Consider the following 19115-nt stretch of genomic DNA (forward strand, 5'->3'; position numbering starts at 1 on the left):
ATATTGATCGGTGAAATTCTTGTTTCAGGGTAGATATTTATACGTAACATCTGAAATGTACTGTATATCTAAAATGAAAGAAATATGTACCCTATTGCAAGTGGTAGCGTAGGGCAGTGCATCCTCCATACGTGTAAGCGGGAGGAGCCTGGGTACGGCCTTCCGAGGAAAGTAACCAATCTCTGAAACTCAATTTAAGCTCCCCGCCAAAATCCGAAGGCGCAAATCTGAGCTCATACCACGACCTCTTCTCTGCTGGCTGTGGCAGTGGCCCGGGGCCATCCGGGGCGGCACCTAGGCCAACAGCGTACCTCCCCCTCCTGTCCGGGTAGTAGGGTAGCTGCGCGCCTTCTGTCGTCATCACCGGGCGCCGCTGCCTCCGCCTCCTTCCACTTCGCGGGAGAAGTTGTTGGCGCGAATGGACCCCGAGCCCCGGTAACGGATTCCCCAACCTGCCGACCCACCTGCTGCCCGTCCGCGCTTCAGTCGTTGGGCTGCAATGGTGAGCCCTTGGGGGACGTTGTGCAGCTCCGGGGCTTGGACCTTGCAGGCTGGGTGTGGACGGGGCAATGCTGGCATGCAGGATGGGGGTTGGGGGCGGTGGGTGGCTCCGGAGGGGAGGGAAGGCATAGAAGGGGCCACACACCAGGCACCGGTCACACTGTTTTCCTGGTCGCGGACTCCAGCCCTCGGCTGCGGTCAGTGCGCAGGGCTTTTGGTCCTGCGCGAGTGTTTCACTTTTCCCACCCTTGGGGGAAGGGAGGAAGGAAGGAACGTGATTTGGGGGCGCACCGTGAAGTTGTTTTCCTGTTCCGTGTTGCACCGAACCTCAGTTTGAGTCCTGCCTGCAATTTTTATATCAAGTATGGGTCATGAGGGAGAAGAATGTAAAAAAACTTTCCTTTGCTGTGAATAAGTTGTCTCAAGCCTTCAACTTTAATCATTAACAGCTGCGCGAAACGCTCATCACATAGCCATTTTGAGACCGAGGGCATGGAGAGATGCTTTATTTTGTTTAGGTGGGTTCACAGAAGTCAAGGGATAACAAGGTTTACCAGGGGGAAAAGTACAACGGATAGAAATAGATGTAATACATTTGACAGCTGTCATCTCTTATCACCTGACTTTAAAAATAATCTAAAGCAAAATAAAGCAGGAAAAACTCAACGCGTAATTCCGTATAAACCATTTAAGTAAATAAAAAGTGCAATAATTATGCAGCCCGCAAAACAGACATCCATGATGGTATGGCAATGAATACAGGTATTTGTGTGAATTATTTTTAACTTAAAGGACAATTTAAGATGCGTCATTAAACCAGAAGATACTTAATACTCAGACATAATTTTGTTAATCATTCTTCAGCATATTTGTCAGAATGCCACCATTCTGGGGGGAGAAAGTTTTAGGCCAGGTTGGGAAACTTACAGCCTTTTCTGTTTCTCCTCAAAGAGGGTTAAAATAATAATGATGACAGCCATCCTGTACCAAGTGTCTGCTTCAGCCCGGTATGTAAGCTGTTTGTTTTACATACCATTTTTCATTTAAACATAACAGCAATCCAGTTTTACAAATGGTAGAGGAGGCCTTCAGAGTTTAAATGGGTTGTCATGCAACGAATATGATTGAACTAAAATTAGAACTCAAGTTTTTCAGACTACTTTGTTGTACTGCCTCTCCAAGATGGTCACCATTGCATTTTGGAGTTCAGACACCATGGTAGTGTGGAAAGTTGATGAGATTTGGAGTCTTGAAGCTGAGAGTGGGGTGATGTTTTAGTCTCATTCTGCTATTTAATAGTTACTGGTCTCAGGCAAATAAGTAGCTTAACTTTAACCCCTTTAAGCCTCTAATTTCTTACCTGTAAAAGAGGGTGGGGGCAAGGAAATATAATAATAGCTGCCTTATATAATTGTCTTGAGAACCAAACAAGATATATAAAGCTTCCATTCCAGTGTCTGGCTTGTAGTAGGTGTTACACAACTACCAGTGATCTATTTTTCTTTATAGAAAAGTGACATAGTGTTTAAGCGTATGCCTCCGATATTGTTGTAATGCTGAACAGCTGCTGATATAGTTAACTTTTGGTCATTCGAGTACTTTAATTTTGGTTCTTTCCTATTTCTTTGGTACTTCTGCTCACAGTGCAGGTGAAAAATTAAGTCTTTCTCAGGAAAGAAAAAGTCAAATTGGTGAGTTTTATTGTTTGTAATGGGAAAGGTTTTATAGAGTAGGTATATTTTGGATTTTATTGGTGTTTAGCAAAACCCTAGACTAACATTCTGTTCAACAAATGTTAATTGAACACCTGTGCACAAGTTTTATTATAGTTGTTGCTGTTAGTTACAGTAGAGTCGGCCTCTGATTCATGGCAACCCATGCACAGTGGAACAAAATGCTGTCTGATCTTAAACCATCCCCATAATCTCTTGTGGATGGATCATTGTGGTCCATAGGGTTTTGACTGGCAGATTTTGTGAAGTAGATTGCCAGGCCTGTCTTCCCAGTCTTAGTTTGGAAGCTCTGCTGAAATCTGTTCAGCATCGTAGCAACACGTAAGCGTCCATTGACAGATGGGTGGTAGCTGCACATGAGGTACATTGGCTGGGAATCAAACCCAGGTCTCCCACGCATCCCACCAACCAAAACGCATAGAAGGCAAGAATTTTATCACTGAACCACCAATGCCTCTATAGTTCCTAACCTTTGTTAGGGTCACAGTTCCCTTTGATAAATGTGGTGAATGGTATGCAAATTTTCTGCCCAGAGAAATGCACATACACACTATTTTAGAGAATTCACATATCTTCTGATACCCATTCATAGACGCAAGGTAACAGATCTTGCCCTGAGAGCTTCATTTTTCTCAAATATTTTCCAATTAAAAATTATCAGTAAAGGAATAAAATACCATATCCACACAGTGAAATATTATGTTGTTATTAGTTCTTGTTGAGTTGATTCTGACTCATGGTGACCCTACATATGCAGAGTAATGCTGCTCCATAGGGTTTCCAAGGCTGTGACCTTTTGGAAGCAGTCACTAGGCCTGTCTTCCAGGGGACCTGTGGATGGGTTCAAACCAACCTTTCAGTGAGTGGTCATGTTCTTAACTGTTTGACCCACTCAGGGACTCCACTATGCAGCCATTAAAAAATGAAGAAAGTTCATGTCCTGATATGAAAAAATTGCCAAGATGAATTAAATGGAAAAAGTAAGGTGCAGAATAGTGTGTAAAGTATGGTACCACTTAATGTAGTAAAATGGGAGAAAGAATACATACGTATTTGCTTGGAGATGCATAAACTATCTGGAAGGATACACAAGGAACTGAAAACATTTTTTGCCTCCAGGGATGGGAAGTATGGGCCTGAGAGGCAGGGTGCAAGGGAGAGTTTTACCCTTTGGAATTTTGAACCATGTGAATGCGCTATCTGTTAAAGAAATTGAAACAAAATTAAAAATAAAAAGGAATTAGAAAAAAGCCATATGGACTCCTATGAGGATTTAACTGTTTGCTCAAAATGTGAATAAAACTTGAGAGATGCCATTTTTAAGAAGTCAGCATATTTAATTCATTGGCTGATATGTTGTTGTTATAAAGTTGTTAGGTGCCATCAAATTGATTCTGACTCATAGCAATCCTATGTATAATAAAACAAAACACTGCCCGGTCCTGCACCGTCCTCACAATCGTTTTTATACTTGAGCACATTGATGCAGCCACTGTGTCAGTCCATCTTGTTGAGGGTCTTCCTTTTTTTTGCTGACCCTCTGTTTTACCAAGCATGATGTCCTTCTCCAGGGACTGATCCCCTCTGATAACATTCCCAAAGTATGTGAGATGTAGTCTAGTCATCCTTGCTTCCAAGGAACATCCTGGTCTTACTTCTTCCAAGACAGATTTGTTCATTCTTCTGGCAGTCCTTGATATAGTCAATATCATTCTCCAACACCACAATTCAAAGGTGTCAATTCTTCTTTGGTCTTCCTTATTCATCCTCCAGCTTTCACATGCATATGAGGCAATTGAAAACACCACTGCTTGGGTCAGGTGGTTGGGTCAGGCATACCTTAGTCTTCAAGGTGACATCTTTGTTTTTCAATGCTTTAAAGAGGTCTTTTGCAGCAGATTTGCCCAATGCAATGGCCTTTTGATTTCTTGACTTACTGCTTTCATGAGTGGAAATGCTGGTGATGTACTGGTAAAGAGCTACGGCTGCTAACCAAAAGGTCGGCAGTTCGAATCCACCAGGTGCTCCTTGGAAACTCTATGGGGCAGTTCTACTCTCTCCTGTAGGGTTGCTATGAGTTGGAACTGACTTGACGGCAACGGGTTGTTTTTCGGGTTTGCTTCCATGAGTGTTGATTGTGGATCCAAGTAAAATGTAATCCTTGACAGCTTCATTCTTTTCTCTGTTTATCATATGTTGCTTATTGGTCCAGTTATGAGGACTTTTGTTTTCTGCATGTTGAGGTGTAATCCATACTGAAGGCTGTGGTCTTTGATTTTTGTCAGTAAGTGCTTCAAGTCCTCTTCACTTTCAGCAAGCAAGGTTGTGTCATCTGTATGTTGCAGGTTGTTAATGGGTCTTCCACCAATCTAATGCCCCATTCTTCTGCATATAGTCCAGCTTCTCAGATTATTTGCTCATCATACAGATTGAATAGGTGTGGTAAAAATATACAGCCCTGATGCACATCTTTCCTGACTTTAAACCACACAGTATCCCTTGTTCTGTTCGAACGACTACCTCCATCTATGTACAGGTTTCTCATGAGCACGATTAACTGTTCTGGAATTCCCATTCTTTGCAGTATTATCCATAATTTGTTATGACCCGCACAGTCAGTGCCTTTGCGTAGTCAATAAAACACGGGTAAACATGTTTCTGGTATTCTCTGGTATAATTATTTTTTATTGAAAATATGCATAAGGTTGAACTACACATTTATTAATTTTAAGGAATAACCTTTTTGAAGAGCTGTCGAAACCTAAAAAATCAAATCCGTCGGCATCAAGTCGATTCCAACTCATAGTGACCTTCTAGGACAGAGTAGAACTGTCCCATAGCATCTCGAAGGAGCAGCTGGTGGATTTGAACTGCCGATCTTTTAGTTAGCACCCGAGCTCTTAACCACTGCACCACCAGAGCTCCAAGAACTGTCAAGTCAGTCTAAGTACATTGTAATCTGAGCTACTTGATTGCCCTACTCTGGTGTGTGTGAAATAGTCCTATTCCAGCAATGCTGTGACCCTATTACAATGTAGCTTTTGCCTGATGTTATTGTTTGGCCTTTAAGGCCTACATGGTCTGACCCCTACATAACTTTGATCTCATCTCTCTGTCTCTTGAACATGTTAAGCTGATTTTTCTCTTAGGGCTTTTGCTCTTACCATTTCCTCTCCTTGGAATGTTCTTCCTCTAATCCTTGCGTGTCTGCCTTTCCCCATCATTCAAGTCTCAATCATTACCTCCTCAGAGAGCCTTCCCCAGTTCTAGCTAAAGCTGCTGCTCTACTCTACAGTTCACCCTTACACGTTTTGTTCCCTAGCACTTGGCAACACCTGGAAATATATATATATATAAAATTCACCTATTTGAATTGTGTACTTCGGTAGTTTTCAGTATAGTCACCAAGTTCTGCAGCTGTCTCCACAATCAGTTTTAGAATTTTTATCACTCCAAAAAGAAAGCATGTACCCATTAGCAGTCATGCCCCATTTCCCTCTAATTCCTGTCCCCAATTCCTAGGCAACCACCAGTCTACCTTCTGTCTCTATGGGTTTGCTTAGTCTGTACATTTCATATGAATGGAGTAATACAATATGTATGGTCTTTTTTTTTTTTAACTGTGATTTAGGTGAAAGTTTACAGAGCAAGTTAGTTTCTCATTCAAACATTTATGCACAAATTGTTTCATGGCATTGGCTGCAATCCTGCATTGTGTCAGCACTCTCCCCCTTTCCCTTTCCACCCTGGGTTCACCGTGTTCATTCTTCTGGTTTTCCTGTCCCCTCACACCTTCTTGTCTTTGTTCCTGGGCAGGTGTTGCCTATTTGATTTTCTATACTTGATTGATCTAAGAAGCATGTTCCTCACGTGTGCTATTTGTCTTATAGATCTGCCTAATCTTTGGCTGAAAGGTGAACTTCGGGAGTGGTTTCAAGTCTGAGTTAGAAGGGTGTCCAGGGGCCATAGACTTGGGGGTTCTTGCAGTCTCAGTCAGACTAGTGATTCTGGTCTTTTTTTGTGAATTTGATCATTTGTTGTTTATTTTTCTCCCACTGTCTGGAATCCTTTTATTGTGATCCTAGCCAGAGTGGTCAGTACTGGTAGCTGGGCACCATCTAGTTCTTCTGGTCTCGGGGTTGTGTAGGCTGTGGTTCATGCGGTCCATTAGTCCTTTGGACTGATTGCTCCCTTGGGTCTTTAGTATTTTTCCTTCTCTGCTGCTCTGGATTAGAAGAGACCAACAGTTGTATTTTAGATGGCCGCTTGCAAGCTTTTAAGACTTCAGATGCTACTCACCAAAGTAGGATGTAGAAACATTGTGTTTAAGAATTAATTTGTGCCAATTGACGTAGATGTTCCCTGAGTCTGTGGTCCTTTGCCTTTGAGCCTGGGAACTTCATCCCGTGAAGTGTTTAGTTATGTCTAAGAAGTTTCCCTGACCATGCCACTTGTGTGCTCTGTTATGTGTATTAGTGTATGAGGAGCACCTACAGTCATACATTTAGAAATTTCTACCTTCGAACCTGCACCTGCCAGTGGGTGTGTTCCTTTACTTGCTCCTTCACCTCTTCATGTATTTATCTGTGTATCAATTTGTAGATCACTGCTATTTTTGCAGGATTGTCTATGCTATAGTAGTGACCACAGTTGTCCTTTATTCCTGCATTTCTCTCAGTGTGCTCTCTTGCCTTGTCGTGTTGTGCTGACTTCTCCCATATTGTGTATTACCTTTCCTGTCACCAATATTAACTCAAGTCTACTCTCTCTTTGGTAATTTTCCCTCTCTCCCCCTTCCATCCTTGGTAACCATCAAAGAGTCTTTTTTTTTTTTTCTTTCCATGTATGTAAACCTTTTGTTGTTAACCTTATAAAAGTGTTCTTATACAATACTTGTAATTTTTGTGATTGACTTATTTCACTCAGCATAATGCCCTCCAGAGTCATCCATGTTGTGAGAAGTTTCGTGGACTTGTCAGTATTCCATTGTGCATATGTTTCACAGTTTGTTTATTCATTCATCTGTCGATGGGCACTTAGGTTGTTTCCATCTTTTGCTGTTATTCATAATCATAATAATGCTGCAGTGAACGTGGATGTGCATACATCTATTTGTGTGATGACTCTTATTTCTCTAGGATATATTCCTAGGAGTGGGATTGCTGGATCGTATGATATTTCTGTTTCTAGCTTTTTAAGAAGGTACCATATTGTTTTCCATAGTGGTTGTACCATTTTACATTCCCTCCAGCAGTGAATAAGATTTCCAGTCTCTCCACATCCTTGCCAACATTTATTCTTTTCTGTTTTTTTGATTCATGCCGATAATGTCAGAGTGAGATGGTATCTCATTATAGTTTTGATTTGTGTCTCTGTAATTGCTAATGATTGTGAGCATTCATATTTTTGTTAGCAGCCTGAATGTCTTCCTTGGTGAAGTGTCTGTTCATTTCCTTTGCCCATTTTTTAAATTGGATTATTTGCCTTTTTTTTGTTGAGGGGTTGAAGTTTTCTATAAATTTTAGAGACTAGACCCTTGTCAGCCAAAATTTTTTCTCCCAATCTGTAGGTTCTCTTTTTATTCTTTTGGCAAAGTCCTTTGTTGAGCGTAAGTGTTTGATTTTTAGGAGGTCCCATGTATCTAGTTCATTTTCTTCTGTGTGTACATTTTTAGTAATGCTTGGTAATCTATTTATGTCATATATTAACCCTGGTGGCTGTAGTGGTTAAGTGTTATGGCTGCTAACCAAGAGGTTGGCAGTTCGAATCCGCCAGGTGCTCCTTGGAAACTCTGTGGGGCAGTTCTACTCTGTCCTGTAGGGTCGCTATGAGTCGGAATCGACTTGACGGCAGTGGGTTTGGGATCGTTGTCCCTAATTTTTCCTCCATGATCTTTATAGTTTTAGGTGTTATATTTAGGTCTGTGATGAATTTTCAGTTAGTTTTGTGTATGGTGTGAGTTATGAATCCTGTTTTATTTTTCTATAGATAGATATCCAATTTTTCCAGCACTATTCGTTGAAGAGACAGTCTCTTCCCCATTCAATAACCTTTGTTCCATTGTCGAAAATCAGCTGTCTATAGATGGATGGATTTACGTCTGGGTTCTTAATTCTGTTCTGTTGGTCTGTGTGTCTGTTGTTGTACCAGTACCAGGCTGTTTTGTCTACAGTGGCTGTATAGTAGGTTCTGAGATCAGGTAGGGGCAGGCCTCCTGCTTTGTTCTTTTTAAATATGGCTTTGCTTATTCAGAATCGTCTTGTGGTGGCGATTTTGGTTTTTTACTTATTCAGGGCCTCTTACTCTGTCCTACAGGGTTGCTATGAGTTGAAATCAGCTCAGCAGCAATAGGTTTTTTGGTTTTTCCCTTCCGTATAAAGCTAGTGACTAGTTTTTGTATCTCGGTGAAGAATGGTGTTGGGATTTGGATCAGGATTGTATTATATTTATATATCACTTTGGGTAATGTTGACATTTTCACAATGTTAAGTCTTCCTATCCAAGAACATGGTATGTTTTCCATTTATTTAGGTCTCTTTTGATTTCTTGCAGTAGTGTTTAGTAGTTTTTTTTTGTATAAGTCTTTTATATCCCTGGTTAGATTTATTCCTAAGTATTTTACCTTTGTGGGGTTTCTTGTAAATGGTATTGTTTTCTTGATTCCCTTTTCATTGTTCCCTTTGTTGATGTAGAGAAATCCAACTGATTTTTGTATGTTAATCTTGTATCCTGCCACTTTGCTGAAAGCTTCTATTAGTTCCAATAGCTTTCTTGTGGAGTCCTTTGGATTTTCATCGTTTGTGAATAGGGATAGTTTTACTTCTTTACCAGTGTGGATACCCTTTATTTCCTTTTCTTGCCTTTTTGCTCTTGCTAGGACTTAAAATACACTGTTGAATTAAAAAAAAAAAAAAAAAAAAAGCACACTGTTGAATAAGAGTGGTGATAAAGGGCATCCTTAGCTGGTTCCTGTTCTCAGGAGGAATACTTTTAGATTCTCTCCATTGAGGATAATATTGGCTGTTGGTTTTGTATAAATTCTCTTTATTATGTTGAGGAATTTCCCTTCTATTCCTATTTTGCTGAGAATTTTGATCAGGAATGGGGTTTGGACTTTATCACATGCCTTTTCTGCATTGATTGATATGCTCATGAGATCCTTTTCCTTTGTTTTATTTCTGTGATGGATTATGTTGATTAATTTTCTAATATTGAACCAATCTTGCATGCCCGATATGAATCCCACTTGGTCATGAGGTGTTATTTTTTTGATATGCTATTGTATTCTGTTGGCTAGGATTTTGTTGAGAATTTTTGCATCTATATTCATGATGGATATTGGTCTGTAGTTTTGTTTTTTAGTGGTGTCCTTGCCTGGCTTTGGTATTAGGGTTATGCTGGCTGCATAGAATGAGTTTGAGAGTATTCCTTCCTTTTCTATGTTCCAGAATAGTTTGAGTAGAATTGGTGTCAACTCTTTTCTGAATGTTTGGTAGAATTGTCCAGTGAAGCCGTTTGGACCAGGGTTTGTTGTTGTTGTTGTTGTTGGAAGTTGTTTTTATGACCGTTTCAGTTTCTTCTTTTGTTACGGGTTTGTTCAAATTTTCTACGTCAGTTTGTGTTAGGTAGGTGTTGTGTTTCTAGAAATTTGTACGTTTCCTCTAGATTTTCAAAATTATTGGAGCACAATTTTTTGTAATATTCTGTCATAATCCTTATTTCAGTTGCTTCTGTTGTAATGTCACCCATCTCATTTCTTACTCCAGTTATTTGCATTGTCTCCCGTTTTTCTTTTGTCAGTTTATCCAGTGGTTTGTCAATTTTATTAATTCTTTCAAAAGGGCGACTTTGTGTCTTGTTGATTCCTTCTGTTATTTTTCTCTTCTCTTTCATTTTCTGCCCTAATTTTTATTACTTCATTTCTTCTGGTGACTGTGGGCTTCTTTTACTGCTCTCTTTCTAATTGTTTGAATTGTAGGGTTAATGTTTTGTCCTTCCTTCTTTTTTGATGTGTGCATTTATCTCTATAAATAGATCTCCGAGCACAGCGTTTGCTGTGTCCCAAAGGTTTTGGTATGTTGTGTTTTCATTCTCATTTGATTCTAGTTTTTTAATTTCATCTTTGATTTCTTCTATTACCCATAGTTTTTAAACAGGGTGTTATTTAGTTTCCATGTATTAGGTTTTTTTTCTTTGCTCTTGCTGTTATTGATGTCTTGTTTTATAGCATTTTGGTCAGAGAAGATGCTTTGTATTATTTCAACATTTTTGAATTTGTTGAGGCTTGCTTTGTGGCCTGAAATGTGGTCTATTCTGGAGAATGACCTGTGACCATTGGAGAAGAGTGTGTACTTTGCCGCTGTTGGGTGATGTACTTTGCATATGTCTGTGAGGTCAGGTTGGTTGATTGTGGTGTTTAGATCTTCTGTGTCTTTGTTGAGTTCCTTTCTAGTTGTTCTGTCTGTCACCAAGAGTGGTGTGTTAAAATCTCCTAGTATTATTGTCAAAGGGTCTGTTTCTCTTTTCAGTGGTGTTAGAGTTTGTTTTATGTATTTTGGAGGTCTGTTGTTAGGTGTGTATATATTTGTTATAGTTTTGTCCTTTTTGGTGGATTGGCCCTTTAATCATTACATAATATCCTTTCTTGTCTTTTATAGTGAATTTTGCTTTAAAATCTATTTTATTAGAAATTAATGTTGTGACTCTTGTTCTTTTTGGTCATTATTTGCTTGATATATCTTTTCCCACCCTTTAAGTTTTAGTTTATTTATATCTTTGTGCCTAAGGTGTATCTCTTGCAGACAGCATATTAATGGGTCGTGTTTTTTAAAAATTCATTCTGCCTGTCTGTCTCTTTACTGGTGCATTTAGGCCATGTGTATTCAGTGTGATTATCAATAGGTATGAGTTTATTGCCATCATTTTCTTTTTTTTTTTTTGTGGTGTTGACAGTTTTTTCATCCACTTAATTTTTCTGTGCTGAGTTTTTTTTAAATTGTGGCTTGACTTTTTATTTCCTTCACTGTTTTTGGTTTTGTGTGTGCTGAATCTTTATGATTTTCTTCTTTTATATTTTGGTCAGTCTGTTTGTTGGCTTTCTTTGTGGGTACCCTGAATTTTACCTTTGTCTTTCTTGATAACATATTGACTTCCTCTCCGTATGGAAGTTCTAAACCTATTCCCTTTATTCCCCCTTTATGTTTTGAAGTGGTCGTCAGTTATAGGTGAATGTTTCTGGTTCCCTGTTTTCCATCTTTTAGCTTTATTTTATTTTTGAGAGTTCTTTATCTGGGTTGATATGTGTCTGATATTGTCGTGTGTTTTAATCTCAAGTTGTTGTCTGGTGTTTTATTCATTTTCTGTCCATAGGGGCTCCTTGTAATATTTCTTGTCAAGCTGGTCTGGTTTTACAAACTCCTTTAATTTCTGTTTATCTGTAAATGTCTTGATTTCACCATCATATTTGGGGGATAATTTTGCTGGATACGTAATTCTTGGTTGGCAGTTTTTTCTTTCAAGGTTTCATATATATAATCCCATTATCTTTTTGCCAGTGTGCTTTCTGCCAAGTGATCAGAACTTAGTCTTATTGGTGCCCCTTTGTAGGTGAACTTCCATTTTTCTGAGCTGCTTTCAGGATTCTTTCTTTGTCTTTGGTTTTGGGAAGTTTGATTATGATATGTCTTGATGTTCTTCTATTAGGGTATATCCTGTTTGGGGTTCGTTGTGCTTCTTGTATGGTTATCTTCTCATCTTTCATAATATTAAGGAAGATTTCTTATCTGCCACAGTGCTCTCTGTGCTTTTTGTTGACTCTTCCGCTTCCGAGATTCTGATCACAGGTAAGTTATTCCTCTTAATGGTGTCCCACGTAACTCTTAGGCTTTCTTCGTTATTTTTCTTGATTGTTCCTCAAACAGATTAGTGTCAAGGAATTGATCTTCTATTTTGGTAATCCTGTCTTCCATTGTTCCAATTCTACTCCTATGAATTTCCATTGAGTTGTCAATTTTTGCAATTTTATTGTTAAACTTCTGAATTTCTAGTTGCTGCTTCTGTATCGTTTCCAACTGTCTGTTTATTTTGTCATCTTGTTCTTGTATTGTTTTTCTGAATTCTTCTAGTGTTTTGTCTGTGTTCTCCATAGTTTTGTCTGTGTTTTCCTTAATTCCTTTGAGGACCATATAAACCAAAAAAACTAAACCCAGTGCCGTTCAGTTGATTCCGACTCATAGGGACCCTGTAGGACAGAGTAGAACTGCCCCATAGAGTTTTCAAGGAGTGCCTGGTGGATTCAAACTGCTGACCCTTTGGTTAGCAGCCATAGCACTTAACCACAATGCCACCAGGGTTTCCAAGGACCATATACATAAGCCTTTTGAATTCCTTATGAGAAAGCTCCAGTAACTTTTCTTCCTCAGGGAGGATTTCTGGTTCTTTATTATGATTACTTGCTTGGTCAATCTTGCCTTGCTTCTTTAGGTGGTGTCTTAGTTATCTAGTGCCGCCATAACAGAAATACCACAGTGGCTGGCTTTAACAAAGAGAAATTTATTTTCTCACAGTCCAGTAGGTTACAAGTCCAAATTCAGGGTGTTGGCCCCAGGGAAAGGCTTTCTTTCTCTGTTGGCTCTGGAAGAAGGTCCTTGTCCTCAATCTTCCCATGGTTGAGGAGCTTCTCAGGCGCAGGGACCCTGGGCCCAGAGGATGCTCTCTGCTCCTGGTGCTGCTTTCTTGGTGGTATGAGGTCCCCAACTCTCTGCTAGCTTCCCTGTCCTTTTATCTCTTGAGAGATTAAAGATGGTGCAGGCCACACTCCAGGGAAACTCCCTTTACATTGGATCTGAGTAAGGGTGGTGTTACTATCCCACCCTAATCCTCTCAACATACAATTACAATCACAAACTGGAGGACAACCACACAATACCGGGAATCATGGCCTAGCCAGGTTAATACACACATTTTGGGGGGGACATAATTCAGTCATGACAGGTGGTTTGCAATTGTCTCTTGTCTCCAGGACATTAAGGGATTATTGTATTTATTTTTTATTTGTATAATTGTTTGCTTGGTCCTGCTTTTTTTTTTTTCTTTTTGTGATTCCTGGAAGGTGTGGCTGGAGTGGTATTCTAGTCACTGGATTGGCCATGCTGGAGCCCTTCCTACCTGTCTTTGGATGGGTGGAGTGGTAGGTAGATGTGGGAACCTGGGTTTCTTGTTTACTGATCTTGTGGGACAGCTGAGGGTGGGTTGGTTTGACTTTGGCCTCTGTCCATATTCAGTTTGGTGGCTTAGGAGCAGGGATGATGCTCCATTCAGGCGGAGCTGCTGATGTGGCAGGCATGGTGGGCGAGTGGGGTCATGCTTGTATTATGGTCCCCCAGTCAGGCAGGGCAGTTGGGGTATGGGGCCCTCTGCCGCCTCTGATCAAGAGGATGGGTTCTGAGAGAATGTGTTCCTCTGGCTAGGATACACGGGTGCCAGGACACCTTGTGTCTGTTGTAGCCAGTGAGCAGGCCTTTCCTCTCTTGAGTCTGAGGAGCGAGGGCTGCCTGGGGACCAGTTGGGTGGGAGAGCTTTTGCTGACACTCTGAGTCCACTGCCTCATATGCACACTCGCCCTCTGAGGTCAAGAGCCACTGTTCCTGAGTATCTCCGGTTCTGGATCGGGCACCCTCCCTGTCTCTGCTTCTTTCTGTGTGTGTCTGTAGAGGTTCTCTATCCCTTTTGGGAAAGTCGTGAAGTTGCCTTGCTGTTTTCTTTACCCAAAGTTGCTGCTGACTTTGTCCTGAGTAAGCTGTGGTGGACCGGGACGGCTGGCTGAGCTCTGACATTCTGTTACTTCTTTTTCACTGCTTTTCTTATTACTTCCAATTGGTATTCGGTTCAGTCTTTAGACTTTCTTTTTTATATTCAGGGTTCCTGGATTGTTATCTGCTTCTGTTTCACTTGTTTTTTTTGGGTCTTTGGTGCAGGGGGACGTTCTGGTGCATGTGACTAAGCCGCCATCTTGGCTTCACCCTCAATACATGATGTTTTCTGATTGGCTTCTTTCACTTAGCATAATGTTTTCAAGGTTCATCCATGTAGTATGTGTCAGTGCTTCATTTTTTTTTTTTATTGCTGAATAATATTCTATTGTATGGATATACTGCATTTTATTTATCCATTCATCCAGTTGATGGAAATTTTGGTTGTTTCCACTTTATGATAATGCTCCTATGAACATTTGTATATAACTTTTTGTATGGACAAGTTTTCATATGTGGAATTACTGAGTCATGTGGTAACTGTATGTTTAACCTTTTGAGGAACTGCCAGATTGTTTTCCAAAGTGGCTCTACCATTTTACATTCCTACCAGCAATCTTTACCAATGCTTGTTATTTTCTGTTTTTTAAGTATAGCCATCTGAATGGACGTGAAGGGGTATCTCTGTGGTTTTTGTCGAGCTAAGGTCCAAGGTCACCAACAAAATACACAAACCACACACAGGCTGGGCTGGGTGGAACATCTTGCTCACGTAAAGAAGAGGCAAAGCAAGGTCAGCTTCACTAGTGGGCGCCAGTCCCCAGTGGCCAGCCCCCCTCGCTGGGTGGGTTAAGGGATGCAGTCATGCTCCCCATAGCAGATTCAAGGCTGATGTTGTGCATGTATCCTTATTATGCTGCAGCTGAGGGTCTTGTTCCATCCCTGCCAGGAACAGATGTAGAAATGGGGTTAGCCACCAAGGTTAAGAAGGGGAGAGTGTTGACATGTCATGGGGTTGGCAACCAATGTTACGAAACAATGTGTATATTAATTGTTTAATGAGAAAATAATTTGCTCTGTAAACCTTCATTGAAAGCACAATAGAAAAAAAAAAGAAATGGGGTTAGCCAGGTACCATATAATACACCTGTGCAGAATAGAGAGAAAATTTACTGTGTACCCAAAACAGGGAGACAGTTTCCCTGATAGGGAGAAGAAACTGGAAGAGAGAGAGAGAGAGAAGGTCAGTTACCGGCTTTCGTTATCAGGGAATGCTTCAACGCCAAGGCTTCTGATGAGACCGTCAGAAGGCTGTGCTGTCGACTGCTTTCCCATTTTCTCAACAGTTTTGGTTTGCCTTTTCCTGATTGCCAGTGATGTTGAACATCTTTTCATGTGCTTATTGGCCGTTTGTTTATCTTCTTTGGAGAACTGAATGTTCAGATCCTTTGCCCATTTTTCAATTGGGTTATTTGTCTTTTTATTGTTGAATTGTAAGTTATTTATATATTTTATATACAAGTCCCTTATTACATAGAATTGTAAAATTTTTCTCTCATTTTGTGGGCTGTCTGTTCAATTTTAATGGTATCCTTTGAGGCACAAAAGTTTTTAATTTTGATGAAGTCAGATTTATCTAGCTTTTTCTTTTGTTGCTTGTGCTTTTGGTGTCATATCCAAGACACCATTGCCTAATTCGAGGTCACAGAGATTTACTCCTTTGTTAATAGTTTCAGCTCCTGCATTTAGGTCTTTGATATATTTTGAGTTAATTTTTGTATGTGGTGTGAAGTAGATGTCCAGGTTCATTCTTGGAATGTGAAAACCCAGTTGTGGAAACCTAGCTGTGCCAGGAGTATATGTTGAAAAGACTTTTTCTCCCCCATTAAATTGTCTTGGCACCTTTGTCAAAAATCAATTGACTGTAAAAATGAGAGCTTTTTTTCTGGGCTCTCAATTCTATTTCATTGATCGATATGTATTCTTTTGCCAGTAACACACTGTCTTTGGTATTGTAGGTTTGTGGTAAGTTTTGAAATTGGGAAGCATGAGTCCTCCAACTTTGTTCTTGTTTTTTGGTATTATTTTGGCTATACTGGGTCCCTTGAATTACCATATGAATTTTAGAATCAGCAAAGAAGGCACCTGGGGTTTTGATAGGAACTGCTTTAATCTGTAGATCATTTGGCGAGTATTGCTACCTTAACACTAATAAATAGATCACCGGGTCCCTCTGAGTCTGGAAGCTCTGCTGAAATCTGTCCACCATGGGTGACCCTGCTGGTATTTGAAATACTGGTGGTATAGCTTCCATATCACAGCAACATGTAATCCATCATGCTACGACAAACTGATAGACTAGTGATGGAAAAAATTGGCCAGCGAAAACCTTATGAATAGCAGAACATTGTCTGATATAGTGCTGGAAGATCAACCTCTCAGGTTGGAACGCACTCAAAATACGACTGGGATAAAGCTGCTTCCTCAAAGTAGAGTTGACCTTAATGACGTGGGTGGAGTAAAGCTTTCAGGACCTTCACTTGTTGATATGGCAGGATACAAAATGATAAAAACAGCTGCAAACGTCCATTAGTAATCGGAATGTGGAATGTATGAAGTATGACTCAAGGAAAATTGGAAGTCATCAAAAATGAAATGAAATACTTGAAGATCAGTATCCTAGGTGTTAATGAGATGAAATGGATTGGTATTGGCCCTTTTGAATCAGACAATCATATGGTTTACTATGGTGGGAGTGACAAATTAAAGAGGAATGACATCACATTCGTCATCTAAAAGAACATTTTAGGGTCTGTCCTGAAATACGTGCTGTCAGTGATAGGATAATATCCATACGCCCACAATGAAGACCAGTTAATACGACCATTATTCAGATTTACCCACCAACCACTAATGCCAAAGATGAAGAAATTGAAGGTTTTTTACCAACTTCTGCAGTCTGAAATTGATCAGATGTGCAGTCAAGATGCATTGATAATTACTGGTGACTGGAATGCGAAAGTTGGAAAAAAAGAAGGATTGGTAGTTGGAAAATACAGCTTGGTGACAGAAATCATGCTAGATATTGCATGGTAGGATTTTGCAAGTCCAATGACTTGTTCCTTATAAATACCTTATTAAATATGGATGGAATATATAGGAATCAAATGGACTACATCTGTTGAAAGAGACAATGGAGAAGCTCAATATCATGAGTCAGAACAAGACCAGGGCCCAACTGTGGAAAACACCATCAGTTGCTCATGCAAATTCAAGTTGAAGCTGAAGAAAATTAGAACAAGTCCACAAGAGCCAAAGTACAACCTTGGGTATATCCCACCTGAATCTAGAGACCATCTCAAGATTAGATTAGACACATTGAATGCTAATGACTGAAGACCAGATGAGTTGTAGGATGACATCAAGGATGCCATAGATGAAGAAAGCAAAAGATCATTAAAAAGAAAGAAAAGACCAAGATAGATACCAAAAAAGACTCTGAAACCTGCTCTTGAAGGTAGATTAGCTAAAGTGAACAGAAGAAATGATGAAGTAAAAGAGCTGAACAGAAAATTTCAAAGGACGGCTTGAGAAGATAAAGTATTATAATGAAATATGTGAAGACCTGGCATTAGAAAAACAAGGGGGAAGAATACACTCACCATTTCTCAAGCTGAAAGAAATGAAGAAAAAATTGAAGCCTTGAGCCGTAATGTTGAAAGATTCTATGGGCAAAAAATCGAATGAGGCAGGAAGCATCAAAAGAAAATAGAAGGAATACACGGAGTCACCGTACCAAAAACAGTTGGTCCACGTTCAGCCATTTCAGGAGGTAGCATATGATCAGGAACCAACATTACTGAAGGAAGAAGTGCAAGCTGCACTGAAGGAATTGGTGAAAAACAGGGCTCCAGGAATTGACAAAATGCCGGTTGAGATGTTTCACCAAACGGATGCAGCGCTGGAAGTGCTCACTCATATATGCCAAGAAAATTGGAGGAGAACTACTTTGCCAACTGATGGGAGGAGATCCATGTTTGTGCCTACTCCAAAGGAAGGCGATCCAACGGAATGTGGATATAATTGAACGATATCATTAATATCACATGCAGGTAAAATTATGCTGAAGATAATTCAGAAGTGGTTGCAGCAGTACATTGACAGGGAACTTTGAGAAATTTAAGCCGGATTTGGAAAAGAATGTGGAACAAGGAATATCACTGCTGATGACAGGTGGATTTTGGCTGAGAAGAGAGAATACCAGACAGATGTTTACCTGGGTTTTATTGGCTATGCAAAGGCATTCGATTGTGTCGATCATAACAAATTATGGATAATATTGAGAAGAAGGGAATTTCCAGAACACTTAATTGTGCTCATGTGGAACCTGTAAATAGACCAAGAGGCAGTTGTTTGAACAGAACAAGAGGACACCTAGTGGTTTAAAATTAGGAAGGGTGTGCATCAGGATTGTATCCTTTCACCATACTTAGTCTGTATGCTGAGCAAATAATCCGAGAAGCTGGACTGTATGAAGAACTCAGCATCAGGATTGGAGGAAGACTCATTAAGAACCTGTGATATGCAGATGACACAACGTTGCTTGCTGAAAATGAAGAGAACTTGAAGCACTTACTGATGAAGAGCAAAGATTCCAGCCTTCAGTATAGATTACACCTCAACATAAAAAAAAAAATCCTCAAAAATGAAACAAGAAGCAACATCATGACAAAAGGAGAAAAGATTGAAGTTATCAAGGCTTTCGTTTTACTTGGATCCACAGTCGACACCCATGAAAGCAGCAGTTAAGTCAAATGATGTATTGCATTGGGCAAATCTGCTGCAAAAGACGCGTTTACAATGTTAAAAAGCAAAGATGTCGCCTTGAGGACTAAGGTGCGCCTGACTCAAGCCATGGTATTTTCAGTTGCCTCATGTGTGTGCAAAAGCTGGACAGCGAATAAGGAAAATGGTAGAAGAATGATGCCTTTGAATTATGGTGTTGGCGACGAATAATTGAATATACCATGGACTGCCAGAAGAATGAACAAATTTGTATTGGAAGTACAACCAGAATGCTCCTTAGAAGTGAGAATGGTGAGACTTTCTTGCTTACTTTGGATAAGTTATT

At 40.0% G+C, this 19115-nt stretch overlaps 1 protein-coding gene across 3 annotated transcripts in view; it reads left to right on the forward strand.

Moving 5' to 3' along the window:
* The first annotated feature begins 357 nt into the window (after positions 1 to 357).
* The window catches only part of RFC1 (replication factor C subunit 1), a 105308-nt gene continuing 86550 nt past the window's right edge, over positions 358 to 19115 (forward strand). For all 3 annotated transcript variants that reach the window (XM_049886345.1, XM_049886343.1, XM_049886344.1), the window contains exon 1: positions 358 to 502. In XM_049886345.1, coding sequence (XP_049742302.1) covers positions 500 to 502 — 3 coding nt within the window. In that variant the 5' untranslated portion in view covers positions 358 to 499. The remainder of the gene's footprint in view (positions 503 to 19115) is intronic.

The sequence above is a fragment of the Elephas maximus genome, chromosome 5, assembly GCF_024166365.1.
Source record: "Elephas maximus indicus isolate mEleMax1 chromosome 5, mEleMax1 primary haplotype, whole genome shotgun sequence".
Classification (NCBI taxonomy): domain Eukaryota; kingdom Metazoa; phylum Chordata; class Mammalia; order Proboscidea; family Elephantidae; genus Elephas; species Elephas maximus.